The 26178-nt window shown below is 38.3% G+C and overlaps 3 protein-coding genes across 4 annotated transcripts; 2 read left to right on the top strand and 1 right to left on the bottom strand.

Moving 5' to 3' along the window:
* The first annotated feature begins 435 nt into the window (after positions 1-435).
* LOC119724898 (sodium/potassium-transporting ATPase subunit beta-1-interacting protein 3-like) lies at positions 436-11370 on the top strand. Of its 2 annotated transcripts, none has more exons than XM_038196199.1 (7): positions 436-646; positions 6962-7099; positions 9062-9145; positions 9779-9988; positions 10523-10583; positions 10995-11091; positions 11282-11370. In XM_038196199.1, the coding sequence occupies exons 1-7, from the start codon at positions 590-592 to the stop codon at positions 11283-11285; spliced, it is 651 nt and encodes a 216-aa protein (XP_038052127.1). In that variant the 5' UTR covers positions 436-589; the 3' UTR covers positions 11286-11370. The 2 variants fall into 2 exon arrangements, with proteins under 2 accessions (XP_038052127.1, XP_038052126.1); XM_038196198.1 differs by having other exon boundaries at positions 437-646; positions 11246-11370.
* A 6972-nt stretch (positions 11371-18342) lies between these two features.
* On the bottom strand, positions 18343-21974 carry LOC119724899 (clavesin-2-like). Its single transcript, XM_038196200.1, has 5 exons — positions 21761-21974; positions 20655-21253; positions 19770-19880; positions 19069-19271; positions 18343-18525 (listed from the first exon to the last, which is right to left on the bottom strand). Exons 2-5 carry the CDS (start codon positions 21228-21230, stop codon positions 18423-18425), a joined length of 993 nt encoding a protein of 330 aa, XP_038052128.1. The 5' UTR covers positions 21231-21253; positions 21761-21974; the 3' UTR covers positions 18343-18422.
* Positions 21975-22205: 231 nt separating this feature from the next.
* On the top strand, positions 22206-25152 carry LOC119724901 (male-enhanced antigen 1-like). Its single transcript, XM_038196201.1, has 3 exons — positions 22206-22322; positions 22869-23229; positions 24026-25152. The coding sequence occupies exons 2-3, from the start codon at positions 22966-22968 to the stop codon at positions 24380-24382; spliced, it is 621 nt and encodes a 206-aa protein (XP_038052129.1). The 5' UTR covers positions 22206-22322; positions 22869-22965; the 3' UTR covers positions 24383-25152.
* Positions 25153-26178: the final 1026 nt, after the last annotated feature.

A 26178-nucleotide genomic window follows, 5' to 3' on the forward strand; every position in this document is an offset into this window, starting at 1 on the left:
TGGAAGTCAGGTTTATTTTCACAATCTTATCCCCAGGGCAAAATTTATTTCCAATTTGTTTTTAATAGTATATCGTGGTGAGAGCGTACTGCTTGACAGTATGAGAACGAGAAGGGACTTTACACCGTTAATTGTGAAGAGCGCCGCCTGTTGTTTGATTATTATTTAGGATGGTTCACGTAGCTGACCTCTATTGCGGTGAACGAAGCGGCGGCGGAAATCTGTCCATCGTAAATCACGTATAGCGCCACCACTTGGCGGAACCAATCTTTTTTATTCGAGTTTCCAATATCAATCCGCTTCATGTTTTCCACTTTTTTTCACGGTAAAAATAATCTGTTTTCGACAATAATGAGATTATCTGATATTTTATTCGAAATTTGGGATAATTTATATGATGTTACAAGATAATTTACAAATTATTGGAACTACTTATTTTTGCATAAACAAAAAGAGTTGTGATGCGGTGTAAACAATCACCGGCCAAAAATCAAGTGAGTAATTTGATCAAAATGTAGTCGATGCAGAAGACTTTGAACGGCCGACCAAACAGCGAAGTAACGCAGTAATAAAGACTACAGATTCTAGCATGATGGGGTGCTGTACGGCAAGATGTACACTGATGACTATTTGTGCTCTACAAATGGTGAGTTTTGATCCAGATCTTAAGGAGAAATATTTCACGGTGGATTCGCTGAGTGTGTCATGGTGTGTGTACAAAATGCCATTGGCTTGGTGGATCCTGTGACTGTTTACTGTGTCATGTGTGTGTGGTTTTTAAAACGTTTAAAACAAGGTAGTGTATATTTTGCCGGAGGTAACGCCGGCAAACTAACGTTTCCTAAAGGTTTGCCGGCGGCAATCCATATCAACAGAGGGCGCTGTACTCTTTAAGATAGGGCTGAATTATAACATGTATTGAATTCCCACCAAAGTTGTGTAGCACAGTCGGTGCAGTGGTTAAGCAATAGAGTGAGTGGGATGTCCCGAGTTCGAATCCTGACCCCTGCCACAATTTTAAGTTTTTTTTTTCCAATCCCCAAATAAATAAGAATATTCTTCTTTTATTATTTTAATATGTCTCAAACATTTTATTGCAGAGTATTACTTTTTCTTTTTCAGATTTGTGGCTCTGGAGGATTTTTTTTAAAGGGAAATAAAGTCCGAAATTATAAAATGGTCTGATTCCCATCTTGTTAATACGAAAATACAACGATAATATTGGCATGGAGCCAGACTAAAATTTGTCACCGGAAAATGTTTAAGTACAAAAAAACAGTAACTGCGCATGTTCAGTGCATATCCGGCAAACTAACGTTTACTAAAGGTTTGCCGTCTGCTAATAATAGATTAGGATATTTAAAAGAATCAAAATTGTAAAAACAGGTGTTTTTTTGCATCAATTTCTTTTCAAATACAACTTGCTTTTATTCGTAGTTTTGTTAAAAAAAATTGTAGACCCTGGGCTCTGTGGTTCATTTATTTTTAATAGTCGTAGCCCTAGGCCATTTGTTTTTTATTTTGTTTACAGAATCACAAACCAAAATAGAGTTAATTTTTACCATCATGATCGTCTCTATTTTTTTCGTAGTGCTATCGTTACAGCAGCCGTAATGCGATGTTTAACTGCTAGCGACAAAATGGTATCAAAATCACCATAGAGAATCTCAATGATCACATCTACCCGTCCAAACAGAATGCTTCGGTAGCTCGATTGGTTTCACATTCAGCTACTGTGCCGGGGATATGGGTTCAAAACTGCTGCTGGGCTGCTCAATTTGGAAATGTTGCAACCTGACGCCACTTCAGTTTCTAAGTTTCTAACAAAATTGGAAATGTTTCTCAGTCCCAAATTCATGTCTTATCATTTTTGCAATGAATGACCTTCATTGAGATGATGCATGAAGAAAAAAGTGGTGTCAGGTTGCAAATTTTTTTCCCCTCAATTTATATATTTGGTTTTTGTTTTAATAGTTTCCTTACTTTCATACATGTTTTCATAAAATTGTTTGTTTTATTTCAGTAGATTTCATTTTCTTTTTCATAATCGTTGGCTTTTGAAGATTTTTTTTTGAATGGACATAAAGTCCGAGAATCATTCAGTTGAGTGATAGTCTGGTTCCAACCGCCAAAGATCAAGATGTTGAATACTATTAGGTCAGGGAACCAGATACTCCTTTAATGATAGCATTTAAAAATCGCATTACAGCTGCCGTAATGATATTGATAGTCACTGCATTTTTTTTTCACGAATTAAATATAAAGCACATGAAAATTAGTATGAAAATAAATTATCATCAATTGTAGGCCAAAAACAAACTGGCGTTAAATTTTCAATTTTATTTAATTTGCTTATGAAATATTGATTGCTTTGTGCTGAATCTGCAGTACCCACGGTATAGAAGGAACAATTTCTCTAACAAAGGATCCGTTGTGAATAGGGGGGGGGGGGGGGGGAGACCAATCAGACCATATGGCCATTTCTCTACATTCTAATGCATACTGTACATGTCTAGCTTGACACAATAGTGCCATTTTCTCCCGTGTACACCCTTTGTGTTGAACATGTGCGTGTACAATGTGTAATTATGCAGGTATCGACAGTCTTCATGTTTCTCATAATGAGACTTAGGCCGTGTCCGAAACGGGCTTCCAGAGCTACGGCTACGTCTATTGTCAGTGCGTCCCCGCGTATTTTCAATGGGCGCAGACGTAGACCTAGCTCTAGACAACTGATTCGGATGCAGCCTTACTATGGATTGCAGCTGGTATTTAGCATATTGCGTCCATTTTTCTTGTACATATGTTTGGCCAAAAAAAAAAGTTTCTGTTTTCTGGTATGGAGCTTGCCCCAAAAGTGCTGTGGCGACGAATTTTTTTTTTTTTTTTTTTTCTTAAAAGAAAATGTCGTCTGATGACTGCAAATGGTGCCCGACTAAATTTAGTGAAAAATATATGGGAGTCCAGAGAGGCCACATAAAGCTTATACTCGATCGTAACCCCATTTAAAAAACACGTTAAAATTGTGCAGCAGCAGATTCCAGTCAAACCAGTGAGTTTGACAGTTTTGAGACATCATTTTACATTGAAAAAATAAATTTTTCATTTTGCTGATGCGCATGGCTACGGTGACGCGCACGCATACATGTACCAGAAACCGGAGACTTTTTTTTTGGCCTTTGTACATTGGTACATTGTACATGCAAGTAAATTTATTTGAAACTGTTGCATTTACATGTTTTCACTAGCATGACCCATGCACGCCTGTACACAGTTCACCATTCACAGGTTGTTTTCGCCTTTGCACAATGCTTGTACATGTAATAATAGTATTTCGCGCACCGTAAAAAAGAACCCATTGTTCCGTAATCCATGGGAAAAAATGTACGGTGCTCAAATTTCCTTAAAATCCAGAGGCTAAAAGGGCATAACCACAAGTGTTCATTTTTGTTGCTTTACGGTACAGTGAGCAGGTATTGTGCTGGGGTGGCAAAAATTTGGCCTGTTTTGCAGATTGCGACCATTTAGCAGGAAAACCAGACAACTGGTTGCTTTGTTCAATTTTTTTTCCAGACAGAAATTCTGAGATTAAGTTCAACGGTCATTTACAGACCAAAAGTTTAATAAACCACTTCCTGCCTTCTACAATGTATCTAAAAATATTTTTTTGAAACCTTGTAAAAAATATAAAATGATGAATTTGAAAACCCTTTTACAGTTAAGTACATGTAAATATTGATGATAGGAATTTAGCAGCAGCATTTTTTTCTTGGAACTTTTATATTAATATTTTCAGGTTGGACTTTGATATCAAATTTTGTTGTTTGAATATGAATTCACTTCCTGTATGACAATTGTGCAATAAATAACAGACAAAGCTTGCAAAATTATAAGTTTTTCCCCCACAAATCTATGTCACAAATTAACCTTTTGCATTCACACTGAATACGAACCATCTGTTTAACATGTTAAAAATGCTTTTTTTTATTGGCATTTAAAGGTACATAATGCCACCAATACAAGTGCGACTTTTTCCCTACTCAAAATGTGATGTACATATGTATGTACGTAACAATAGTATCACAATGACATATGAAAATTCTATCTTCACGTATATGACAATGAAAATTTTGTCTGTAAAGTGTAGTTGAATTACAATACAAACATAAAAATGTTATTTCTCTTGTTTCTACTGTGTTTTGTCATGGTAGCTGGGCAGAAATGATTTCATCTTTATTAACTAGTATTGTTTTCGGTTGCTATATGATAAAAATTATCCTTGACAATTTTGAATTAGCGAGAATTTCTCATCAAAAGACCGATTAATTACTGATGACAAATGATCCAAGCATTCAGGTATCGTAAACAAAACAATTTCAAGGTCAATGACTCAAAGATATAAGCATTGTGTATTTTTGGTAAACCAGGTGTAGGCCTATCGTGAGATAACGAACACTAATTTAACATTGAAACCAATCAGCTAAAGTGTTGTCCTTTATTCAGGCATTGTGTGCTTAGTAATGCCAGAGAGCACAGATAGCATTGAAGTGAGTCATTTCTGTTCTGTATTGTCAGTTTAAGTGTATTTCGTTTTCATCGATATTCCATTGTCCAATATTTTCTTTGTCCCATTCTTTAAACTTAGGGAAGTACATGTACGTGTACAGGACACAATCATGCCAAATGCCGTACAAATTTAGTCTGTGAATCATGACAGACTTGTTTACAAAATTGCCTGTTGAATTGGGCTGGTTGAAAATTGTTACATTTTGTACGGTTCGTAAGAATTATATTTCACTTGTTCCGTCATTACATTCCCAAATTCACATCAGTTTTAACCAATTTAATTACATGAAAATGGGGGAAAAAAACCATCATTTTCTGCTTTACTACACTGTGCATAAAATAGAAAAATAAAAAATTAAAGGCCTTAATTTATAATCAATTTTTCATAAATCGACTTAGCACAATAACTGATGCTACATGTAAGTGCACAAGTGGCAACAAGCAACTACAAACTACATGTGCATGTACATGTACATGTACAATGTACGTGCCGTTGTAATTGTTGGGTGGAGCAATAAATCGGCAATAAAACCCTGCACTTTGGACTTACACTACAATATGGTGAAAGTGCATTGCATAATGTCATTTTGAAGGAAATTTACAAATTTTAGAATCTTAAAACGGGAAAGCCTCTTATCATTTTTATAGAATAATTGCATTTTACAATAACACAGTGTTCATGTACTGTAGAAAGTACGCAAGGGATTGATATAATTTTTTAAAATCCATTTAAAAAAAAAATAAAGGTACATTTTAGAGGACTGTTATTATAATGTGAACACTCTGCATGTACATGTACATGATTTACATGTACATGTACATGTGCATGATGCATGTTTGTTTAGTGTAATTATTCAAAGGAAATAAACATGTTTTTCCATGCGTTAACACAGGCATGCAACTTTTCCTCGGATCCGCTGATTTCCTCGTTTTACATCTCATGAATGTCATTACAAATTGAAAAACACTGTACAAAGTCTTGTGTGGTTTGGAGTTTCCTCTTTATTTTCTTCTAAATTCCCAGTTGCATGCCTGGTTATCATTGTAGACAAAACGCAGATGCACACATACGTACATGTTTGATAACGTGACATTTGAAATTTGTTTTTAAATTGGAGAAGGCCGCTTGTCATATTCTTTTTTTTTCAAATAAACAAGCTGTCAACTGGACATTCCTGGCGCTACATTCCGCTAAGATTTACAAGGTACCGGGAATGCAGCATATAGGTCTACACTTGCATGGAGCCTGGCACATAGACTTGATATCAGGCTGTGTTCGATTTATTTGGATATGACCAGCAGTGACTACGGAAGCTTAGAGTGACCATCCGCGTTTCTATGATTACCGCAAGACGGAAAAATTTAAAATGTCCATAACACGTAGTTTCTGAGATTAACATCATTGTGCAAAGACGTCTCTATGAAATTGTGTCACGGAAAGACTTTTTTTTCCAGAAATGAAATCCTATCTCATTCTTTGGTGTATCGGAGGACGTCTCATTCTTTGTGTATCGGAGGACATCTTTACCTGATGTCATATCTTGGAAAGTCGTCGCCTTAGTGGTGGGAGAATCAGTGATTTCAAAATCTGGTTATCCACATTTTTTTCAAATCTAATATCAGTTATCTGATTCCAGCTTCTACGGAAAGTGGATTCAGCTGCTTTTACCATGTCTACAAAAATGTATGTTCATGAGTTTGTTTCTGCATTCAATAGGTTACATGTACGTTGAACAATAGAGGACTATTGTCCTCAATTCCCGAGAGGTCCCCAATTTGGATTCATGTACAAACATTTGGGAGGTCTTCCTAAAAGTACAAACAAAAGAGGAATAATAGGGGGTCCCCGATTGCAGGCAAATACTGGTACACACTTGCATGAACATGTATGATGTAGCACACAAAAAAAGTCTCCGGTTTCTGGTATGCGTGCGCGTCGCCGTAGCCATGCGCGTCGGCAAAATGAAAAAGTTTTTTTTTCAATGAAAGATGATGTCTCAAAACCGCCAAACTCACTGGTTTGACTGGAATTCTGCTGCTGCACAATTTTAACGTGTTTTTAGATGGGGTTATGATCGAGAATAAGCTTTATGTGGCCTCTCTGGTCTCCCATAATATTTGCACTAAGTTTAGTCGGGCACCATTTGCAGCCATCAGCCGACATTTGAAGCAAAAAAAACAGTTAAAAAAAAAAAAAACCGCGTCGCCGCACCACTTTTTGGGCAAGCTCCATACCAGAAACCGGAGACTTTTTTTTTTGGCCTTAGTGTGATTCACTACACATTTGATTTAGAAGTTACATGTACATGCACAGTTTGCAACAACATGCCATTCACATTTCTACTTCAGGGACCATTATTGACCGTCCATGTTTTGTTACTTTGTGTCTTTTCAGCTTGCCTCGGTAGAGCGCTTCGTCTTTGACATGGTGGGGTTCATGTGGACGCCGGTTCTGGTCGGAGTCATCGACATCATTGTCATTTTATTCGGCATGTTTGGTATTCACCAGTACAGACCCAAATATATTTACTTGGTGAGTAGAGTCAGAAAATATTTTGTTGTTGATTTGTTTTTATGTTGTTGTTGTTGTTGTCGTTGTTGTCGTTGTCCTTGTTGTCGTTGTTGTTGTTGTTGTTGTCGTTGTTGTCGTTGTCGTTGTTGTCCTTGTTGTCGTCGTTGTCGTCGTTGTTGTTGTTGTTGTTGTTATTGATGTTGTCATTGTTGTCATCGTTGGTGTTGTTTTTAATGTTGTCGTTGGCTTTGTCTTTATTTTTGTATTGAAATGAAGATAAAAATATTGTGTAAAATATGTATTGCAAGACATCACCGTTTTTGTAAAATAGTTGAAAGTTTTACCGTGTTTAACACCATCTGCTGTAGATCAATCTTAATTTATTTACGGCTAGTGGGGCTGTACTTCGACCATTAGCTTTATGAATTATTTAATAGTTTGTGAGACTATTGGCCTACCTTCTCAAGATTTTGGCAAGGCAGACAGCTGGTGGCCTGGACAAGACAAATGGGATCAATAAATTTAAACTTTAACTTCATATTCCTACATGCATGCTTTAAATATGCTGATACTAGCAACATGGCACACGGGGAACACATTACATGTATTTGAACCACCATTCGTGAACTTTGCCCAAAAGTCCATGAGAGGGCAATTATACATCGTTGCTGTTAGATACTTTCTCAAATCATTTCAGTACAATGAGGCATTTGTATCCATGTTTTTTTGGCCATATGTTATCATTTTAATAAATCCAAAATGCAGATGTATGTTGTACACGTTCATGTGGTAAATTTGAAAGGAGTTTTAGGAGCACTGATGTAATTTCCACATACATTACATGTAAAAAACATGAAAAAAAGTGCAAACTGCTTACTGACTGGATGGACCTGAAATATATAAATCTAACAATTAATGTGGCCTGACGTTCCGAACTTAGCAAGTTCTTCTTCAGAGGCTAAAACAGAAATGACAGAGGTACATACATTAACATGGGGGTGCGCACAAACATGCAGGGCTGAAAGAAGAAACACAAAAGGAGGATTAGGTGGAAAAGGTGTGGAAAGATGCAGGGGAGAGTGGATGAGAGAACAAAGAAACAAAGGGAGATGGCAAACCACAAGGGGTCTGGTATAAACAGGGGAGGTAAATTTGAAAGGAGTTTTAGGAGCATGTACATTACATGTACATAGTTAAAGTACAGGTAAAGATCTCTAAAAGGACGCCATCTTCGTAGGAAAATTTACAAATGCGTGTTCAATGCCATCTGCTGTGTGCAACAGAGTGTGCAAAAGGATCTGAACACGTGTGCTTGTTGTTCACAATTTCTTCAAAATAGCGCGTCACCAAAATTTGACGCCAAGTCGTGCGTGCGTGATGCGACCCATCCACTGGGCTGTCCTCTTTTGTTCCTGAATGCACAGAACCCGTAACGATTCAAAATTGCTAAAATCTGAGGTCTTTATTGCTGATCATTCAAACAAATTTCCTACAACATGAGACTTAGATGTTGGACATTGATAGATTTTAAAGGGTTACACCAGAGTCTTATATACATGTAGCGCATGTATCTACCAACAATTACATGTAGGTACTCAAAGCGCTGGTGAAATACAGGTCAATTAAATTTATGAGAAATATGGGACCCATTTTGTAGCACCTTTATAAAGGGATTACAAGGTGCTGCAGCGCATATTGCAGCCACTGCCAGAAACACCGGGGCAAACCCCTTCTCATAGCGATAAGTGTTACTGGGTTGTGTAACGTGCATTACACAACACACGGGACCTACGGCTTCACGTCCCATCCGACGGACGAAGCAATAATGGTAAAGTGCCTTGCTCAAGAGCACAAGCACCATGTTCCCACGGTCAGGATTTGAACCCATGTAACACAGCACACGAGTCGAACACCGTAACCATTGGACCACAGCACCCCAGGTTATGGTTAATCAGAGCTTTTTTTCTTGTCGTTTTCTTTCAGTACGGTATTTGGCACATCCTTTGGATTGGTTGGAACATCTTCATCATATGTCTGTATCTAGAAGCAGGGGTCCTCACGTTAGAAGTAAGTAGGATCACAGAGTTCGGTTATTTTCTTTCATCAAATGCCACTTTACGGCACAGGTTCATTTGCATTTATCCCAAAAGTAGCCTGCCAAATTATTATTAAAAACTTATGGGTAAAGATTGTACCAGTACTAAACACCCTGTGAAATTATTCCATCTTAGAGCTTGCTGTCATTTAGAAGAAATCAAGAAATGTAGGTGATTTCCGCGATCAGTCAATCGACTGATTTTTGGGAATAAGGAGTGGTATGGATGAAATCGTGTTTCGTGATCAAAAGGTTGTGCATGGTTGCTCACTGTTTTCTCGAAAAGTGTAATATCCACCGAGCTGAAACTTCAACAGGTTAGGTTTTGAAGATTTTTGTTTTGGAATATGAGTGTTATTATTAAATGGGACACATCCAGAGCGTGTATGGTTCATGCGAGGTACACATGACTTATTTCATTCTGAATGAGCCCAAAGGCCACGGCATCTTCATGTGAGTGCCAAGTGCCGTCGGCAAAGCATTCAAATATCTCCCCCAGTGGTCTCCCCTAACTCTCCCTTTCTTACCATTGAGGGGGTACTTGCGCACAGAGCCTGTTGTAAATAGTAAACAAAACTGGTTCCCGTGTATTTACCCTGTTGCAGAAGAATGGCAATATTCTGAGCATGGGTACCGGCAGTGACAGCTGGTGGCTAACGCATGGCTTTGGCTGTGTCGTCAAAACAAGATCAACGACTACGATTGTTGAAGGCACCACCACAGTGGTCGAAGACGAGCGACTGTCGGTCACGGGCTGTGTGTTGGATGGACGGTATACGGAGGTCATACATGCTGGCGTGCAGATCTTATTAGCGGTAAATAAACCATTGTAAAAGATTTTATGAACAGGTTGTACATTTCCTTCATCACACCACAAATTTTGTTTGTGCTGCACTTTGTCTGCGACTGACTTCTCTGGATCAAGCTGTGCCTGAGCCACGACCGCCGCCTTTTTTTTTTTATTTTGGCAACCTTGGTGCAACTGCGATGACATTAGAATGATTGGCATCAGTCAAAGCTCACAAAAAAATTGAAAGTCGTAAAACGTAGAAACATTTCAACTTCAACAGTCAACCTGTGTGAAGATATGACACTTTGCACGCATCTTGATCATCTAATGTTATTGTGAAACGCTGTGGGTGACATGGCAAAGGTTGCAATGCGGCTTTTTTTGACGATAATCACATGATTTCTCCGTTTTGTGCTTAATGCCGATGGTTCCAAAGCAGTGCTAGCAGATCGGGGCGGCTTAATTAATGTGTATCACTGCATTGAAACAAGTATTTTTGTGTCATTGCCTCCGGATGAAATTGAAATGTTTGGGCATTATTTCATTTCTTTTTGTACAGATTGTCGGAATAATTGGTGCTATATTGGTGAATGTGAAGTTTGCAGAAGAAGAAGACAGCTGTAAGTATATCATCTTTGGTTTTGTTTTGATGTGTGGTTTTGTGGGATTAGGCCTAATGGCTTGGTTCTTGGTTGGTTCTTCTCTGCAGGGGAGTAATAATCAGGAGGCCAGAAACACCGGGGCAAACCCCTTCTCTTTTTATAGCGATGAGTGTTACTAGGTTCTTTTACGTGCATTGTATTTAACACACGGGACCATGGTGAAGTGCCTTGCTTAAGGGCACAAGTGTCCACCCGGCGGGCTCGAACCCACGCCACTGTTGCCTCTGAAACACAAACACCAGAGCATGAGTCTGGTGCTTTTAACCGCTAGGCCATGACACTCCGTTTGTGTTTTTGTTCAAACTGGTTAGCTGCAGTTTATATGTTCTGGAACTGGTCAGCATTTGTACATTTTTGTTAAATTTCCAGTTGATTTTATTGGCGGGTTCGACTCTAACTACTCCAGCTACAATTCTCATGCCCAGCAGAAGGAGTCTTCAGATGTCCCCATGCAACCTGTATACATGTAAGCTCAGTCCGCAAGATTATAAATCTCTATTAATATTGGTTTTTGTCTCTCAAATATGTAAACTATTTTTTCAAAATTCTACCTCAAAACGACACTCTTTTTACTTAGTACTTTTCATATTGCAATATTTGCTTTTGGTTTTGATTTGTAGACAAAGAGGTATCCACTGATCCTATCTCTACTCCAGGTAACCATGGCGATGGAGATGGTATCCATGGCGCCCGTATCTAAGGTGGAAATCTGGGCAAAGGTGCACGGCCGTTCTCGCCATTAAAAGCCAACTTAATTACCTGCGAGCGTTGCTGATGAGTGGTTTGATAAACTGCAGTCGTTCTACTGCCAAGCTTCAGTGGAATGATTGAAAATCCCCCCCCCCCCATCCGGAATTTCCGTGCTGAATCTGTCAACACACTTACAGTTGTTGTAATTGCCTTCGTAGTTGCGACATTACTCGGAGGTCACCGGGTCGTTGCCATAGCGACTGGCTCATTTTTTTATTAGGTACTACAGCCATGGCTGTTACAATGTGTGGTTTAAGAAAAAAACGTCAGGGATGTACGTTTTTCTGCAATTGACCTATCGCCATTTGCGACTTACGCCACTTAGACAACCCTACGGAATTTTTGTACACAAAGTTTTGTTTGTCTCAGATTTTGCGCATTCCGCGTCCATTTGTATATTATGTAATTGGACAATATTTCACAAGCTGCGTTGACGCAATTCTAACGCGATTCTAACGCGATAGGCTAATGGTCTGAATTCTGGCTTTTTTTTTTTCAAATTGTAAATAGATATTGGCACCATACCTCAAATTTCAGGCAAAAATGTCAGATTCCACTTACATCTCTGAAGCACGTTTTGTATTCTGGTTTTCTCTTACGAAGCTTCAGAAAATAAAAATATTAGTCAATAATGTCATTTCAGTACGGGGCTGTTACTGACCACGTGACCTGGCCTACATCTGGGGTGCGTTCGAGCGTGTTACTCTTGCTACTCCCGAGTGCAGGAAAATGTTGCGTGCGCATTACTCTCGGTGCAGGAGTATACTCCCGGTGTGACGGAGAGCATACTCTTGCTAACCCGCGGGTCGTACTCCTGCCGTTCGGGCGCTCAGGAGTATTCTCGTGTTAACACAAGTAGCACGCTCGAACGCACCCTTGGGTACCAGAAAGTCAGCATTGCCACTGTTACATGAAGTAGGCAAAGATTTGCGGTTATTTGACGTTAGAATAAGCCCTACTGTGTAGTTAACAATGCAAGAAGTGGTTGCTAACCAACGCTGCCTACTGCAATATGGTGGCCCATCACATGGATATTGGATGGTCACGTGGTACGATCGAACCCTATAGCAACTGGCTAATGCTGTTGTGATACACATTTTTGCCACAGCTGCTTTGATATGTTGTGTCAGAAAACCGTGTTTTGGGGTTTTTTTTAGCTTCAGCAGCTAAAAAAAATGCTGAAAAGCAGCCTCCTGTATTTTGCCCACATTTTTCAATGTCAAAATTTCTTATCAAATGCCGATTATTTTTTGTGCAACATGCGAAGGCAGAGATCAAATTGCATTGAGACGTTGATATATTAAAAAAGTCGAAAACTATTTTGCTGTGAAGAATCTATTCTGTATATAAATGCTGTATTTTTTTTGCATTTATGATCACATTTTGTGGCAATTGACACAAAATGTATTTATTTTTGTGAATATTATCTCACAAGCCTGAGTGCGCACCAGTGCCTGTAGATTTCAGTGTGAAAAAGAAAGTGTGTGGGGCAATAACAATGTGAAAAGAATTATTCAGTGTGTTTTCTGCGTTGAAGCTTTGAACAAATTTGCCTTAAACAAAGCTGGAAATTTCATTAAACACGTGATCCATTCTTCTTGTGTTTTTAGGGTAAGCAAACAAAAAATGTGCCACAATTTTTGCCAGTAGTGCTAAATAAGCTCTAGTGGAAGGCAAAAACTTCAATGAATTCACCACCATTTTGTACTAAATATTTGTATATGTTGAAATTCAATGGTATAAACTACATGTAAGTGCAACAAAAACAGTTATTTTTTAGTTGAGTGCATCACATGTCAATAACAAGTCCTCCCCCATCCCAAGTCACTGATTTGCATGTGATTGACATGTGATTGACATGTGATTTGCATGTGATTGACATGTGATGGACACGTGATGGACATGTGATTTGCATGTGAATGACATGTAAAGGACATGTAATGGACATGTGATGGACATGTGATGGACATGTGATGGACATGTGATGGACATGTGATGGACATGTGATGCACTCGATTTCAGTTCTGTAATTTAACAGTAAAGTAATTGCTATAATAAACCATTAGTGTCAAATGTGCACAAAATGTGTTTACACAAAAACAAATAAGGGGTAAAGTGGCAAGAAAGAAATTATGTTGTTAAATTGCTGGAATGTACCAAATGTAGAAAAGTACTAAAGATGCTTTCGGCTACTTTGCAGTAAAACGGTTCAAAAATGAAAAAAAAAAAAAATCGTCGGTCATTAAAACTGAGCAAAAGCAATATGTGTTCAAAAATTGCTGGATAAAAAGCATTTAGTCACTAACACTGTAAATATTCATAAAATCACCAAAAATAACAGTTTATATCAACAATTGAAGGTGTAATCTTTGTATTGCGTTTTGTGCTTTCGAATATGTACAAAAATACATACATTAATAGTAATAGGAACAATTACTAAAATATTATAAACATATTTTTGAAAATATTTTCACGAACAAAATGAAACAAGTTTTCAAAGTACACCAGTTGTGTAAACAATACATGTATGTACATTTAAAGTTGAATATACTTTTGTTGCAAGCTTAATAAAAATGGGTAATTCCGTTTTCAAAGGTAAATAAAAAAAATTAAAAAAAACATAATTTCATTACGTGGATGAGAGGAACAATTTCATTATTAATATGGGATGTAGGATGAGATTAAATTGGATTGGGTTGAATATAAATTTGTGGTTTTGTAATTATTCATTTTAAAGTTACGTTTAGAAGATTATGTGCAATGTTTGTATCGGTTTAGGCTGCAGTATGTTTTGTATTTTTTGTATGTGTTCAGAAAGGATTTTAGTTTGTGAAGGAATTATAATTGTTTTTTAACTTGTTTTGGAAATATTAGTTTTAAATTAGGAACGAATGTAGTATCCAGACACCACTTTGTTGGTAGTGTACAAAGTCTATGATGAGTCAAGAACATTTTCAAAGTATTTTCTAACAAAGCTAATGTTTCTCAGTCCCAGATTCATGTCTTTTCAACATTTTTTGCAATGAATGACCTTCATTGAGTTAATATATGGTGAAAAAGTGGCGTCAGGATACATGATTCTTTCCATAAATTACATGACGTATGTATTCCCACTGACTTTGCAAAATAAAAATGTTATTTTTTAACTTGTCATGACATAATGTGCATCTTTTGAATTAAGTACTCAGGCCAAAGAAAAAAATAAGTCGGTCTCTGGTCAGTGCGCGCGTCGATTTTAATCATGCGCGTCGATCTTTTTTTTTTCAAAATGTTCCGCGGTAGCTCCAACAGCGCCCTCTATTTCCGCACCTCCTCAATCTTTTTTTTTCCACAGAGCACCAAGGAATGGGAAATTGCACCAAGGCAAATGATCGAAAGCACCAAGGCAAATTATGGAGGACACCAATGTACATGAGGACACCAAAAAGCAAAATAGTACCCCACCTTGTCTGTACAATCCAAGCTTGGAGAAAAAAAAAAAGCCGCGTGGCCACGTCAATTCCGGAACTTTGGTCTGACCAGAGACCGAATATTTTTTTGTTTTTGGCCTAACAACACTTTTTTTATATGCAGATCAAATGCAGATGTCTGTTTTTAGCGAAATGTACTGTCATCTCTAGTTATGTGTCATTCAACAATAGTCGGTTGTTTTGTCCACATATCCTATGTGACTTTCGATTCATGTACTTGTACATGTACATGTATGTATAACTAATTATAAAAGTTTTAATGGAGAAATGTATTCTTTAGGTGCAGTACTTGTTTCGCTGTTAACCAAAATTTGACGTGGATCGTAACACTTGTCTTGGGCATATTTACATGATATGTAGGGGTAATGGTTTGATGTTTTAACTTAACCATATTGAACAATACACTGTAACTTCATTTCTGTTTTATTATTCGCATCCAATTCTGGTATTCAGAAATTGTGTTTTATTATTATTATTATTATATTTATTTTTATTGATACACTAAACAGATGTGGTTTTCAATGAACTGAATTGTGGACTGCACAATGAGTTGTTTCTTAATTTCAAAACGTGTCTCAATGTCAATATTTCTCTTTCGTTTTGCATCAAAACCAGGACTTTTGCGAAGAAAAATAGAAAAAAGCTCATGTGTGGAAATTTCTTGTATTAAGCTGTTGTCTTTCTACACAGCATGCATCATGATCAACTACGTGTTCCAAATGAAATTGTCGAACGTAACATTTTCTCAAAGTACTGTGCATGTAAAGTAACTATATACATGTATGTACATTTAGGCCTTTATTTTTGAGACAAATTTTGTAAGTGTTGCACAAAAAGCTTTAATACATAGTGCCTTAGGCTGTTGCGCATATCACTGGAGTTTGAAAGGATTTCGTCAACCCTCACCCTCCCAGATCCTTAAAAATCCTATATAGGATTTTGTAGGATTGAGGCAGGTTGTGTCCAGCCACTATTCCATACCTGGGGCTCGATGCCCCTTGAAACTTGTAGGTACAAAAAGAAGTGTGCCATTGGGTTCCTGCACAGTGGAAGATTTTGTAGGATTGAGGAAGGTAGAGCCCAGGCACTATTACTTTGCATGGGGTTTGATGTAATACTTCAAACTTGGTAGGTACAAAGAGTGTGCCATTGGGTTCCTGCACAGTGGAGGATTTTGTAGGATTGAGGAAGGTAGAACCCAGCCACTATTGCTTTACATGGGACTTAAGGCCTCTTGAAACTTGGTAGGTACATTAAGAGTGTGCACTTGGTGGATTTTGTAGGATTCAGGAAGGGTTCTGATAAAAAAAAACCCTGGAATTTAGGGTCGAGTAATTCCACTTTGTCAACTGTACTGTTTAAAGGTCATTCTATTAATTCAGAGTCAACATTTTTCCTGTCCCCGTTACATCCAACATCCGATTGTTGTAATTCTGGATCCCTTAATGCATTCTTCCTCCAAGAGTGATCATGAGAAGCAAACAACCTACCCAGTAAATAACAATTAGTTCGATGTCATTTTAATGATACTTGTATGTTGAATTACGAAGTACAGAGGTAATGGGGCCAGAACAAAAATGAACACTTTAACCCTAAATTTACGGACCCACATAGCTCAACCAAAAATACATAACCTGCAGTTACGATTTTCTAGAAAAGTTTACGTAAATCGGTCTTTTACTTGAAATAAAAGCAAAGATTGCTTAACACAGAAGTAGAATTTTTTCTGTTTTATTGTTTGGATTGGTCGACTTTGGTTTCATTATAAATATTTAAATACTTTGTGAAACAATATTGCACAAATCCACATGTAACATATCTTCATACTAGGCTTCCTCAATAATCAAATACACCAAATACATGTGTGGTTATTATTTTGTGTTATGTAGATACTCTTTAGCTGAAAGTAATTAACAATTTACACAACTTGGTTTACTGTACTTTTAAATGCCTTAAATGTGTCATTCAAAAAATGAACTGCAAATTTGTTAAAATTATTGCACAAAATCCATACAATATACATGTACTACACAGATAAATATATTGCACACGATAAACCAATTAGGTACAAATATAGATACGAAAAGTAAATTGGGCAATGTGTGGTATAAGTGCTTTAAACGTCTTTGGTGGGAAGCTAGCTATTCCAGTCAGGAATTTTACAAACAAATTCTTGTTCATTTAATAAACAATCACAAAACTCACAAAATGTTACAAATATTTTGTGTACATTGTATAGCTAACATGCTGGCACATGTACAAATAAATAAATACTAATTACTGATTGTCTTAAATTAGTTTTGATATTTCTTACATGTTCCATGCACATACAATTTCAAACACTGTGTTATTAATATTTCAGAGGGATTACTAATTAATTTTGGTCCACGTCAATGAAAGATTAATTAATGGGTTTTTTTTTTCTTACTGCGCTAGCTATTATACTCAATGGGATTTAAACACGTCTTAAATTCTTAAACACCTCGGGAAAATAGAAATGTATTTTTATAATGGCATCCACTCATTTTTTTTGTATGGTTAAAAAAATGATCATATCATTTTATTGCCACTGTACGAGTGCTCTCTACAGGGTATTAAATTGTAAGCATTTTAAATACGGTGGGTTTTACAGTTTTCAATACAAACACCGAGAAAACAGTGGGAAAAAAAACATGCACAACTCCAGATCATAAAACAGTTCCGGCTTTAGAACAAACTCTTTATTAAAAATACTCTTAAAAATGAGTCGATTGACTGATCATTGGAAATCACCTACATTTCTTGATTTCTTCTAAATGACAGCAAGCCAGACGGAATAATTTCACGGGGTGTTTAGTACCAGTGTGATCTTTAATCCAAGTTAGCTTTTTGATAATTTTGTAGATTACTTTTTGGATAAATACAAAGAAATGATCCTAGTTATGTGGCTTAAAGCTAAGGCTAATTATAAACCCCAAGTCCCTGAGCCGCACGAAACTGCCCTGCCTGTTACTCCCTTTACTGCCCCAAACCACCCTGCCTGTTACTCCTTGCACTGCCCCAAACCGCCCTGCCTGTTACTTACTGCCCCAAACCACCCTGCCTGTTACTCCCTGTACTGCCCCAAACTGCCCTGCCTGTTACTCCCTGTACTGCCCTAAACCACCCTGCCTGTTACTCCCTGTACTGCCCCAAACCACCCTGCCTGTTACTCCCTGTACTGCCCCAAACCACCCTGCCTGTTACTCCCTGTACTGCCCCAAACCACCCTGCCTGTTACTCCCTGTACTGCCCCAAACCACCCTGCCTGTTACTCCCTGTACTGCCCCAAACCACCCTGCCTGTTTCTCCCTGTACTACCCCAAACCGCCCTGCCTGTTTCTCCCTGTACCGCCTGAAACTGCTCGAGCACTCTTTGGTTTTATGGATTCATCAGAGAATAAATACAATGTACAAATGTAATACAACATAATACAATGTAATACAATGTAATACAATGTAATACAATGTAATACAATGTAATGCAATGTAAATACAATGTTATACAATGTAATACAATGTAATACAATATAAGTACAGCTGCTAATGTGTTAAACCATTATTCCAGTGAGATGAGTGGCCTGTTTTCAGCCTGCTTCTGTTCCGTACTGCTCACTTCTAGTGTAGCAACGTTAGACTTGCTGCTTGAGGAGAGACTAAACCTGCCAACACCAACAAGGGAAAGTATAGGTTAATTACTTGCCATCATTCTCGTTGCAAAATTCTGTTTGTTTGCAGAATTTTTTTAAGACTCTTTTTCGATTTATGGGTTCCTGAATTTATAGCACAATCTTTTGTTTGTTTTTGTAGTTAATTTTTATTCGTGTGTTTTTCTGTTTTCCGGGTAGTTTTTTGAAAGGAAAACAATATTGTGATTTTTCCTTCAATTCCATCGTTAAACATCTCCACTTTATGGCAATACTTTAATGTAAAAGAAAACACCAGTTTTGACAAAATTTGTTGAATTTCACCTTTTTGTTTAGTCCTGCAAAATGTAGCCTTTTCTTCATTTTGGGTTTTTTTTCCCTGCTGCACAACTATAAATACGAAAATGTGCAATGCTGTCTTAAAAAAAATATCTAAAATGTGCATTTTGTTTTTCTCTTTCGTTAAACAAAATATGTACAAATGATCACAACATTTAGTGAACCTGGCCACACTGTCAATTAGCGCAAAAACTTGACAACAAATTTGTATCTGCCTACCTTTTCAAGTCATCATCTAACTGGTCGTTCCCATGGTGCACCGGGGCAGTGTTATGCAAATTAGGCTTGAAGTTGCAGCCAATCAGCTTCTTGGCCCAGGAGAAGTGATTGTATGGCGGGTTGGTCCCGCCCAGTTCGGACGGCAGCATTTCCTTGTGGATCTTGGCGTGTAGGGTGGAGAGGTTGTTACCATGGAGATAGATCTAAACAAAACAAAAATTGGTTGAAAAATTTGTCAGTTTTAGAAAAAAAACATTTTTCAAAGGAATAAAGAAAAACATCAAATTATTTGGTTATGTACTGTATAATCATTTACTGTACAATCAGTGCTTGCTTGTGGGAACAAATTTCAACTCGCTTGGGTGGACTCGAACCCACGACCTCCTGCTTACTAGTGCAGATGTCGTACCACTCGACCACTGCAGTCAGCTGGCTGGTTCGAATCTGATACAGACCAATCTTGGCAAGCTGCCAATTCTATCATGAAGGCCCCCTTTAATGGCGAAAGCATTGTGCTAGCTATTGTTCAGATTATCTGTCACGGGGCAGTTGCTTTGTACAATAGCATGCACAATGGTTTCTCCATTGAAGGGGGCCCCATCAGTGTACATGTACATGATCATGTGCCCGGATTCATCCATAGAATCACTTCTGGAGAAAAAAAAATTGTTGAAGTGGCACCGATTTTTTTTCCTCCGGACCTTTTGTCTCGTGGAGTCCTTTAGGAAGGGTTTGCAGACGGTGAGGGCGCCCTCTATGTACCACGGCTGGTTGATCATGTGTAGCCCTCCCAGCCGAGCGGGAAAACAGTCCTGGAAATAAAAGGGAAAATTAACACAGCTTTATGGAGCTACTAAAGCAGACAACTTTAAATACTTTGCAAATGTTTATGTCTAGCAAAATTCAGCCACGAGCAATGCACATCTAATGGACATTTGGCCGGTAAATCTGTTTTTGCTAGCAAACCACCTTTTTTTTTTGGTGCTAACTAAAAACTGTCCATGTTGAGCATCTCTATGAATTTGTTTGAAGATAATGTAACATTTGCTTTTGCTCTATATTCAGAAATGGATGGATTTGGGGGTTAGTATTTTATAGCCAAAATAGTTACACTGACCTGTTTTGAGTTTTGTGTTCATAGAAGCTTGTAACCGATTGCTGAGTTTAACTAAATTTGGTCAGTATTTGAAAAAGTCAGTTTTTCCAACGATGGTCGGCTGACCATCGTTGGAAAGTGATAAGAAAATTCCACTTTTCTTGTAAATGACAGCACACCAGGTGCCATGATTTCACAGGATGCTTGAGACTATTAACTTACACAGGTAGGGTATTTCATAATAATTTGGGTATTTTTGTTTTTTGATGTTTGCAAATGTTGTATATATTACCCTCAAGGGAATTTTACATCATATAAGACCAGGGGAATCCGGAATGGTCCATTAGGCAGGTGGGGGTTGAGAGGCATGCGGGAGGGGCAGGGGGAGGGAGGAGGGGCATAGGGGAGGGGCATGGGAGAGAGGGAGGGTAGGTGTATAAAAAGACTACTAGTCTATGTATACTACATTCACTGTCGAATGACAATTCACCTGGAATATCTCAATTGTAAGTTTCATCGTGGTCGGGTTGAGATTTGACGCTTGTTTGAAGGTCACCCCTGTCCAGTCAATGATGACGTTGAACCCGTTGACTTGGGTTTCCTCATCTTCCAACATAAACTCCAAACTCAGCACCAACGCTTGCAAAATGTGCAAGTAGCTGAACAACCATTCCTCCCAGTTTGCCACAAAAAAGACCACAATTCGGCGACCGAAGGGGTCCAAGTTTTCCAAGACAGCCGGGAAGCCTCCGAGCAAAGCTTCACGAATGTTGGCATCCTCCGCCGAAATGTTCGCCAGAAGTGGGGCTTTTTTCCTGCGGATTTCAAAGTATCGGGCTAGGACTTTAAAAGCCTCGAAGGTGTCGAATTTCTTGGCGCGCAAGAAGCGGACGATGAACTCGTTGTCCGTGCGGAGGAAGCGGACATCCGGCCGCGTGATGACCAGATCGCGGACGGCTTGGATGGAGGCATCTAAGGTGGATAGGTCTTCGTTGAGCTCGTGTTTGGCCTTGTGCCAAGTCTCCTGGGATAGGTTGGAGGTTTGAGGAGTCCGGTGATAGCTCATGGCCGAACCTTTGCTTTTATAATTATAATCTGATGGATTAGAATTGGGAAAATATGGTCAGGATAATTGGGCAACTTCATCAACAGATGCAGAACGAATTTTTCACTTACTAAATACTTGAAAATTGATTTTTGTCAGTGGGGGTGCTTTGCGCATCCCTCACAACCCCCCATCTTCTGATATCTCCGCCCATAAGGATGGGAAACGAATTTAGTCAAAACTGCAAATTTTTGTTTTGTATTTGATTTATTATCTTTGACTTAATCATGCCTAAGTCTTAGTTTCATGATTTTTTTCCTGTTTCTTATACTTTACTAGTTATACTTGCTCGCTTGTTAAGTTCTGATTCTCATATTTATTCTAACAAATTCCACACTAATATTACCATGATTTAGTGGCCTAATAGTATAGATGATGACGATGATGATGTAAAAAAAAAACGTAAGCATCTCAGTTGAACAATCTGACAAGTCATCATCAAGCTCAAAAACTAAAATATGCCAAAAAAATCAATCAACTAATAATATTACCTCATTAAGCAGGAAATTTCCCAAGAAATGCTGTCATCACATTGCTCCTGTCTTCACTTTCATTTTTTTCTCCAAACATCAACCCATGGCAGTAAACAATGACAACATCCGCAAGATCAGGTGATGCTGTCTCAACCGCATCTTCATTTTCATCTGACCACCACGTGACCTCCGCCCCTTTTCTTACAGCTCCTGAGCTTTCTTTTTGTTCGAATAGTTGGTGTTTTTCCCCTCCAAATTCTTGACGAGGTATTTCTTAATTCCTGACTAATTCTATAATAAAAAATACCATTTTTAAAATATGTAATCAAACTTTGGGTAATTTGATTTTTTTTCTCAGAGATGATTATGGCTTTTATCATTTCACTTGGACTACACGTCAAAAAAGATTTCAAAAGCAAAACACGGCACGGTAGTCTGGTTTACACGTTCCAGAGTGAAAAGCACTGCGGCGGGTCGACGCGTCAGGAACAAGACTGAGGTAATTGTAATTTTGTTCGAGGGCCGGGCGGAACAGAACCGAGAACGTGCAGTTTCGCATGGCGTTTGAGCAGATCGTATGGTAAGTTAGCCATAGGTATATGTTTGTCTTCATTACCGATTTAGTCTTCGAAACAGTTAAACAAAACAAACATTTATTTCTATGAAGTTTGGTAGGGCGTTTTGACCGCAGTACGTATCTATTCTTGCCGTCTCGCGAAGCACGAGAGTGATTCGTAAAGCATGTATTTCCGACATATTGTTTTACAACTTGTTACCCGTTTGTAACGTTCTTAACTTTCTTATTTTTTTCTTATTATTATAACTTTTAATTGCCTATTTAACTTTGTAACATCTTGTTTTCATATTTAACTATCGTTACTGTGTGTTAAATAAAATCTGTCAAACTTTGTGGTATTATTCTACTTTTTTAAAGTCATGCAATTGCAACTTGCAAGTTCAAAAGTATTTGAAAAATCTGAAATGTCTTTAATAAGCATTCGACTTGTTTTGCCCAAACATTTGTGTGTTTGCGTGTCAAGTTATTTTCCATTTTCTTTTTGAAGTTGGTTATTAAGTCAATGAATGCGAATTTGCCTTGTTAATAACTGTCTTGTCGTTTCTTTAGAATTGACTGTGGAACACCTCATGCAAGTCTTTTGGATTGCGAGCATAAAAAAGCACCCATCAACTCTGTGCTTAGGATAGAGTAGAAATGCAAGTAGATGTCTGACATTGACAAGCACATTCCGAGCATGGGACCCGATCGGGGAAAAAATATGCAAGACGTCGAGGAAGACCCAGACAACGACGGCTCGTCGGCAGAGCAGGACCTGCCGATGCCCCAGATGGTGATTGCCATGGGAGACGATAGCAACGAGGAGGAGGACAGTGATGATGATGTCGATGATGGAGGAGCGGGGCCAGGTGGAGATGGATACATGCTGTTACCGGACGCTGATCAGGAAATCGACCATGCTGATATTGAGGTGAATATCTTCAGCTGTGGAAAAGACGAAAAGCACTATGAATTTCGTCAGGGATAAATACTACGTTTTCAAGAGATGTGGTGACTTGAACCTTCAAAATTCTGTCAAAATCCATCAGAAATTTGGGACGTTTTGAAGGATTAACTCCATCTCAAGTCCAGCAAATAAAAAACCCTCTTGGGAATTGGAAAGATTTGGTTGATTAATCTTTACCCTCCAAAATCCTTCAAAATCCTCCTTTGAGATTGAAGGATTTAGGGTGGTTATCCTAATCCTATTCCTTTCAAGCAGCAAAACCTTCCCAAATCTTTTAAAACCCATCAAAATGGAAGATCAAACCCAAGTCCCCAATCCTCTCAAATTCATAGAAATCCAACTGGAAGTTTGAATGATATTTGAAATCTTTCAAAAGTACAAGAGATTCGAAGGATTTTGTAGAATTGAGGGTTTGGGCTAATCAGTGTATTACAAATTTGGTCTTTATTAATTGGGAGACCAATTCTGGAGCATACTGAGAAATACAAGGATGGGTGTACGTGTTTCTTCCTTTCAATTAGCCCAGGTTGGACAATGTCTTCACATTACATTACAACTGACATAGCATCTTCATTACGTCTTCACATTGCGTTCCGTCGTGTGTACACAACAGAGGAGTGGTTCAACTTGGGCTATTTTTCAATCCTTGAAAGTATTTAAATCCATATTAAATCATTGCACAAGTTAGAGTGCTGCTGATTTTCGTTTGAAGTCCTTGCAGAGATCAGTGTTTGATTTCGTTGTTCATATTCGCTTGCAGGCTATGGATGAAGAAGCTCATGGTGCAGCCCCAAGCAGTCAGCAGCAACAACAGCAGCCTGAACTTCCAACCCACTTAGCCAAGCTTCTCCCTACTCAGCCACCAACCCAAGATCCGTCCACCGTCGTCTCATTCGCAGACACCTCCAAAACTCTCGAGACGCGCCGACAGGTCATGGCTGCGGACGACGAAATCCAGAAAGCCATGGCTGGTTTCTCGCTGCCGGGGACTGCCATACCGCCCTGGGCGAGGGCGCAAGGCGACAAGGAGTGGAAGGACCAGCTGGCCGAGATGATCCGGGGGAGGGAAGAGAAGAGACATGAAACGGGCGGGACATCCAAGGATGGGAAGACGTGATTGGAGGAAAACTGGGAAGTTGGAGACTGTTTGCTGTATTAAAGGATTTGTACATGTCAATGTAGGCATGTTTGCTCCACCAGCTGGCATGATCCGAGGGAAGGAAAGAGACATGAAACGGGCGAGACATGAAACTGTGATTGGTCACTTAAACCGAAAAACTGGAGACTGTTTGCTGTATCAAATATATGTGGGTAGGCTTGAGAGACCTATGGCATATTTTCCGTCTAATTTGTTCCATCAGCTGGCAAAGATGGTCTTAGGGAAAGAAGAGAAAAGACATGAAATAATTGAAACAGCCAAGGATGAGTGAAACTGGAAAATTAGATACTTTTCGCTGTATCATAATGGTTATAATGTATATTTGCTCAGTCAGCCAGCAAAGAAAGAGACATGAAACGGGTGAGACATCCACAGATGGGAAAACAGGTTACTTATTAACTGAAAAACTAGAGACTGTTTCCTGTATTAAATATGTGTGGGTAGGCTTCAGAGACCTATGGCAATGGTTCTATCGGATTTGTTCCACCAGCTGGCAAAGATAGGGAGAGAGAATAAGAGACATGAAACGGGTGAGACATCCACAGATGGGAAAATGTGATTGGTTACTTATTACCGGTAACTGAAAAACTAGAGACTGTTTCCTGTATTAATTATGTGTGGGTAGGCTTCAGAGACCTATGACAATGGTTCTGTCAGATTTGTTCCACCAGCTGGCAAAGCTAAGGGAGAGAGTATAAGAGACATTAAACAGGCGAGACATCCAAAGATGGGAAAACCTGATTAGTGCAAACTGAAAAGTTAGAAACTGTTTGCTGTGAAGCATTGCATTAACATATGTATGAGTCAGCTTTTTAAGACCAGTCTTTTACTAGAGGCTATAATTCCATTTGGGGCAAAAAAATGTTGTTGCTATGTCGGGAAAAAAAATTGTGTGCATATAGTTGCATGTTTCACAGGTTAGCTGGGTGTTTGGGCTTCTGTGCATGCTACTCTGTAACTAAGGCAGAGTAAAAAAAAAAACCAGTTTCTCGTATGGGCTTTTTGAAAAAAAAAAGGAGGCAGGATTTTTTTCACAGGATGGAAGAGTTTCCAAAATGGCAGATGGATTCTTTTGCTGATGGACTCTTTTGCTGATACACAATTGTGTTCAAAGGAGCCATTTCTACACAGCCGCAAATTTGCTGGGAAGAAAAGGAAGCGGGCAGGAGGGAGAAACTGGGTTTTTTTTTTAAACTTGGCCTTATTTGTGAAAAATCAGTCTGTCTTTTAAGCATGCAGGAATAAGAATGAACCTTAAAATTATTTTGACCTCCCAGAATTTGCTAATGAGAAGCATATGTTGATTTTGGCTTAGATTGTCTCCTTTAGTTACAAACATAAACAAAATTCATAACATTTGTTATGATTTATTTTTTGTAATTTGGCATTTTAAGTTCCCACAAAAGTAATCCCTTGAGCAGTAACTTTGCTTTATGAAAATAATGACTGTATCAATATACGACATAGAATTAAAAATTTTACTAAACAGCACTTTACCTGAGGAGAAAAATATATATTATCATATTCCATATTAAAGGGAGAAATATCCACACTTCGCTGTAGAATAGGAAGAAAATGACAATAAAAACTGAAGCTTATTACCAGAGTAGATTTCATTGTTCGAGTTTGTGTTAATGTTTTGAAGTGTCGCATGTAAATGCCTTTAAGTTAAATTTAATTTAATTACATTAATTAAATTGTGTTTTTGATGAGGGGGACAATGCAATAATTTGAGACAATGCCCCTCCCTGTCT

The sequence above is a fragment of the Patiria miniata genome, unplaced genomic scaffold (assembly GCF_015706575.1).
Source record: "Patiria miniata isolate m_02_andy unplaced genomic scaffold, ASM1570657v1 HiC_scaffold_18, whole genome shotgun sequence".
NCBI lineage: Eukaryota > Metazoa > Echinodermata > Asteroidea > Valvatida > Asterinidae > Patiria > Patiria miniata.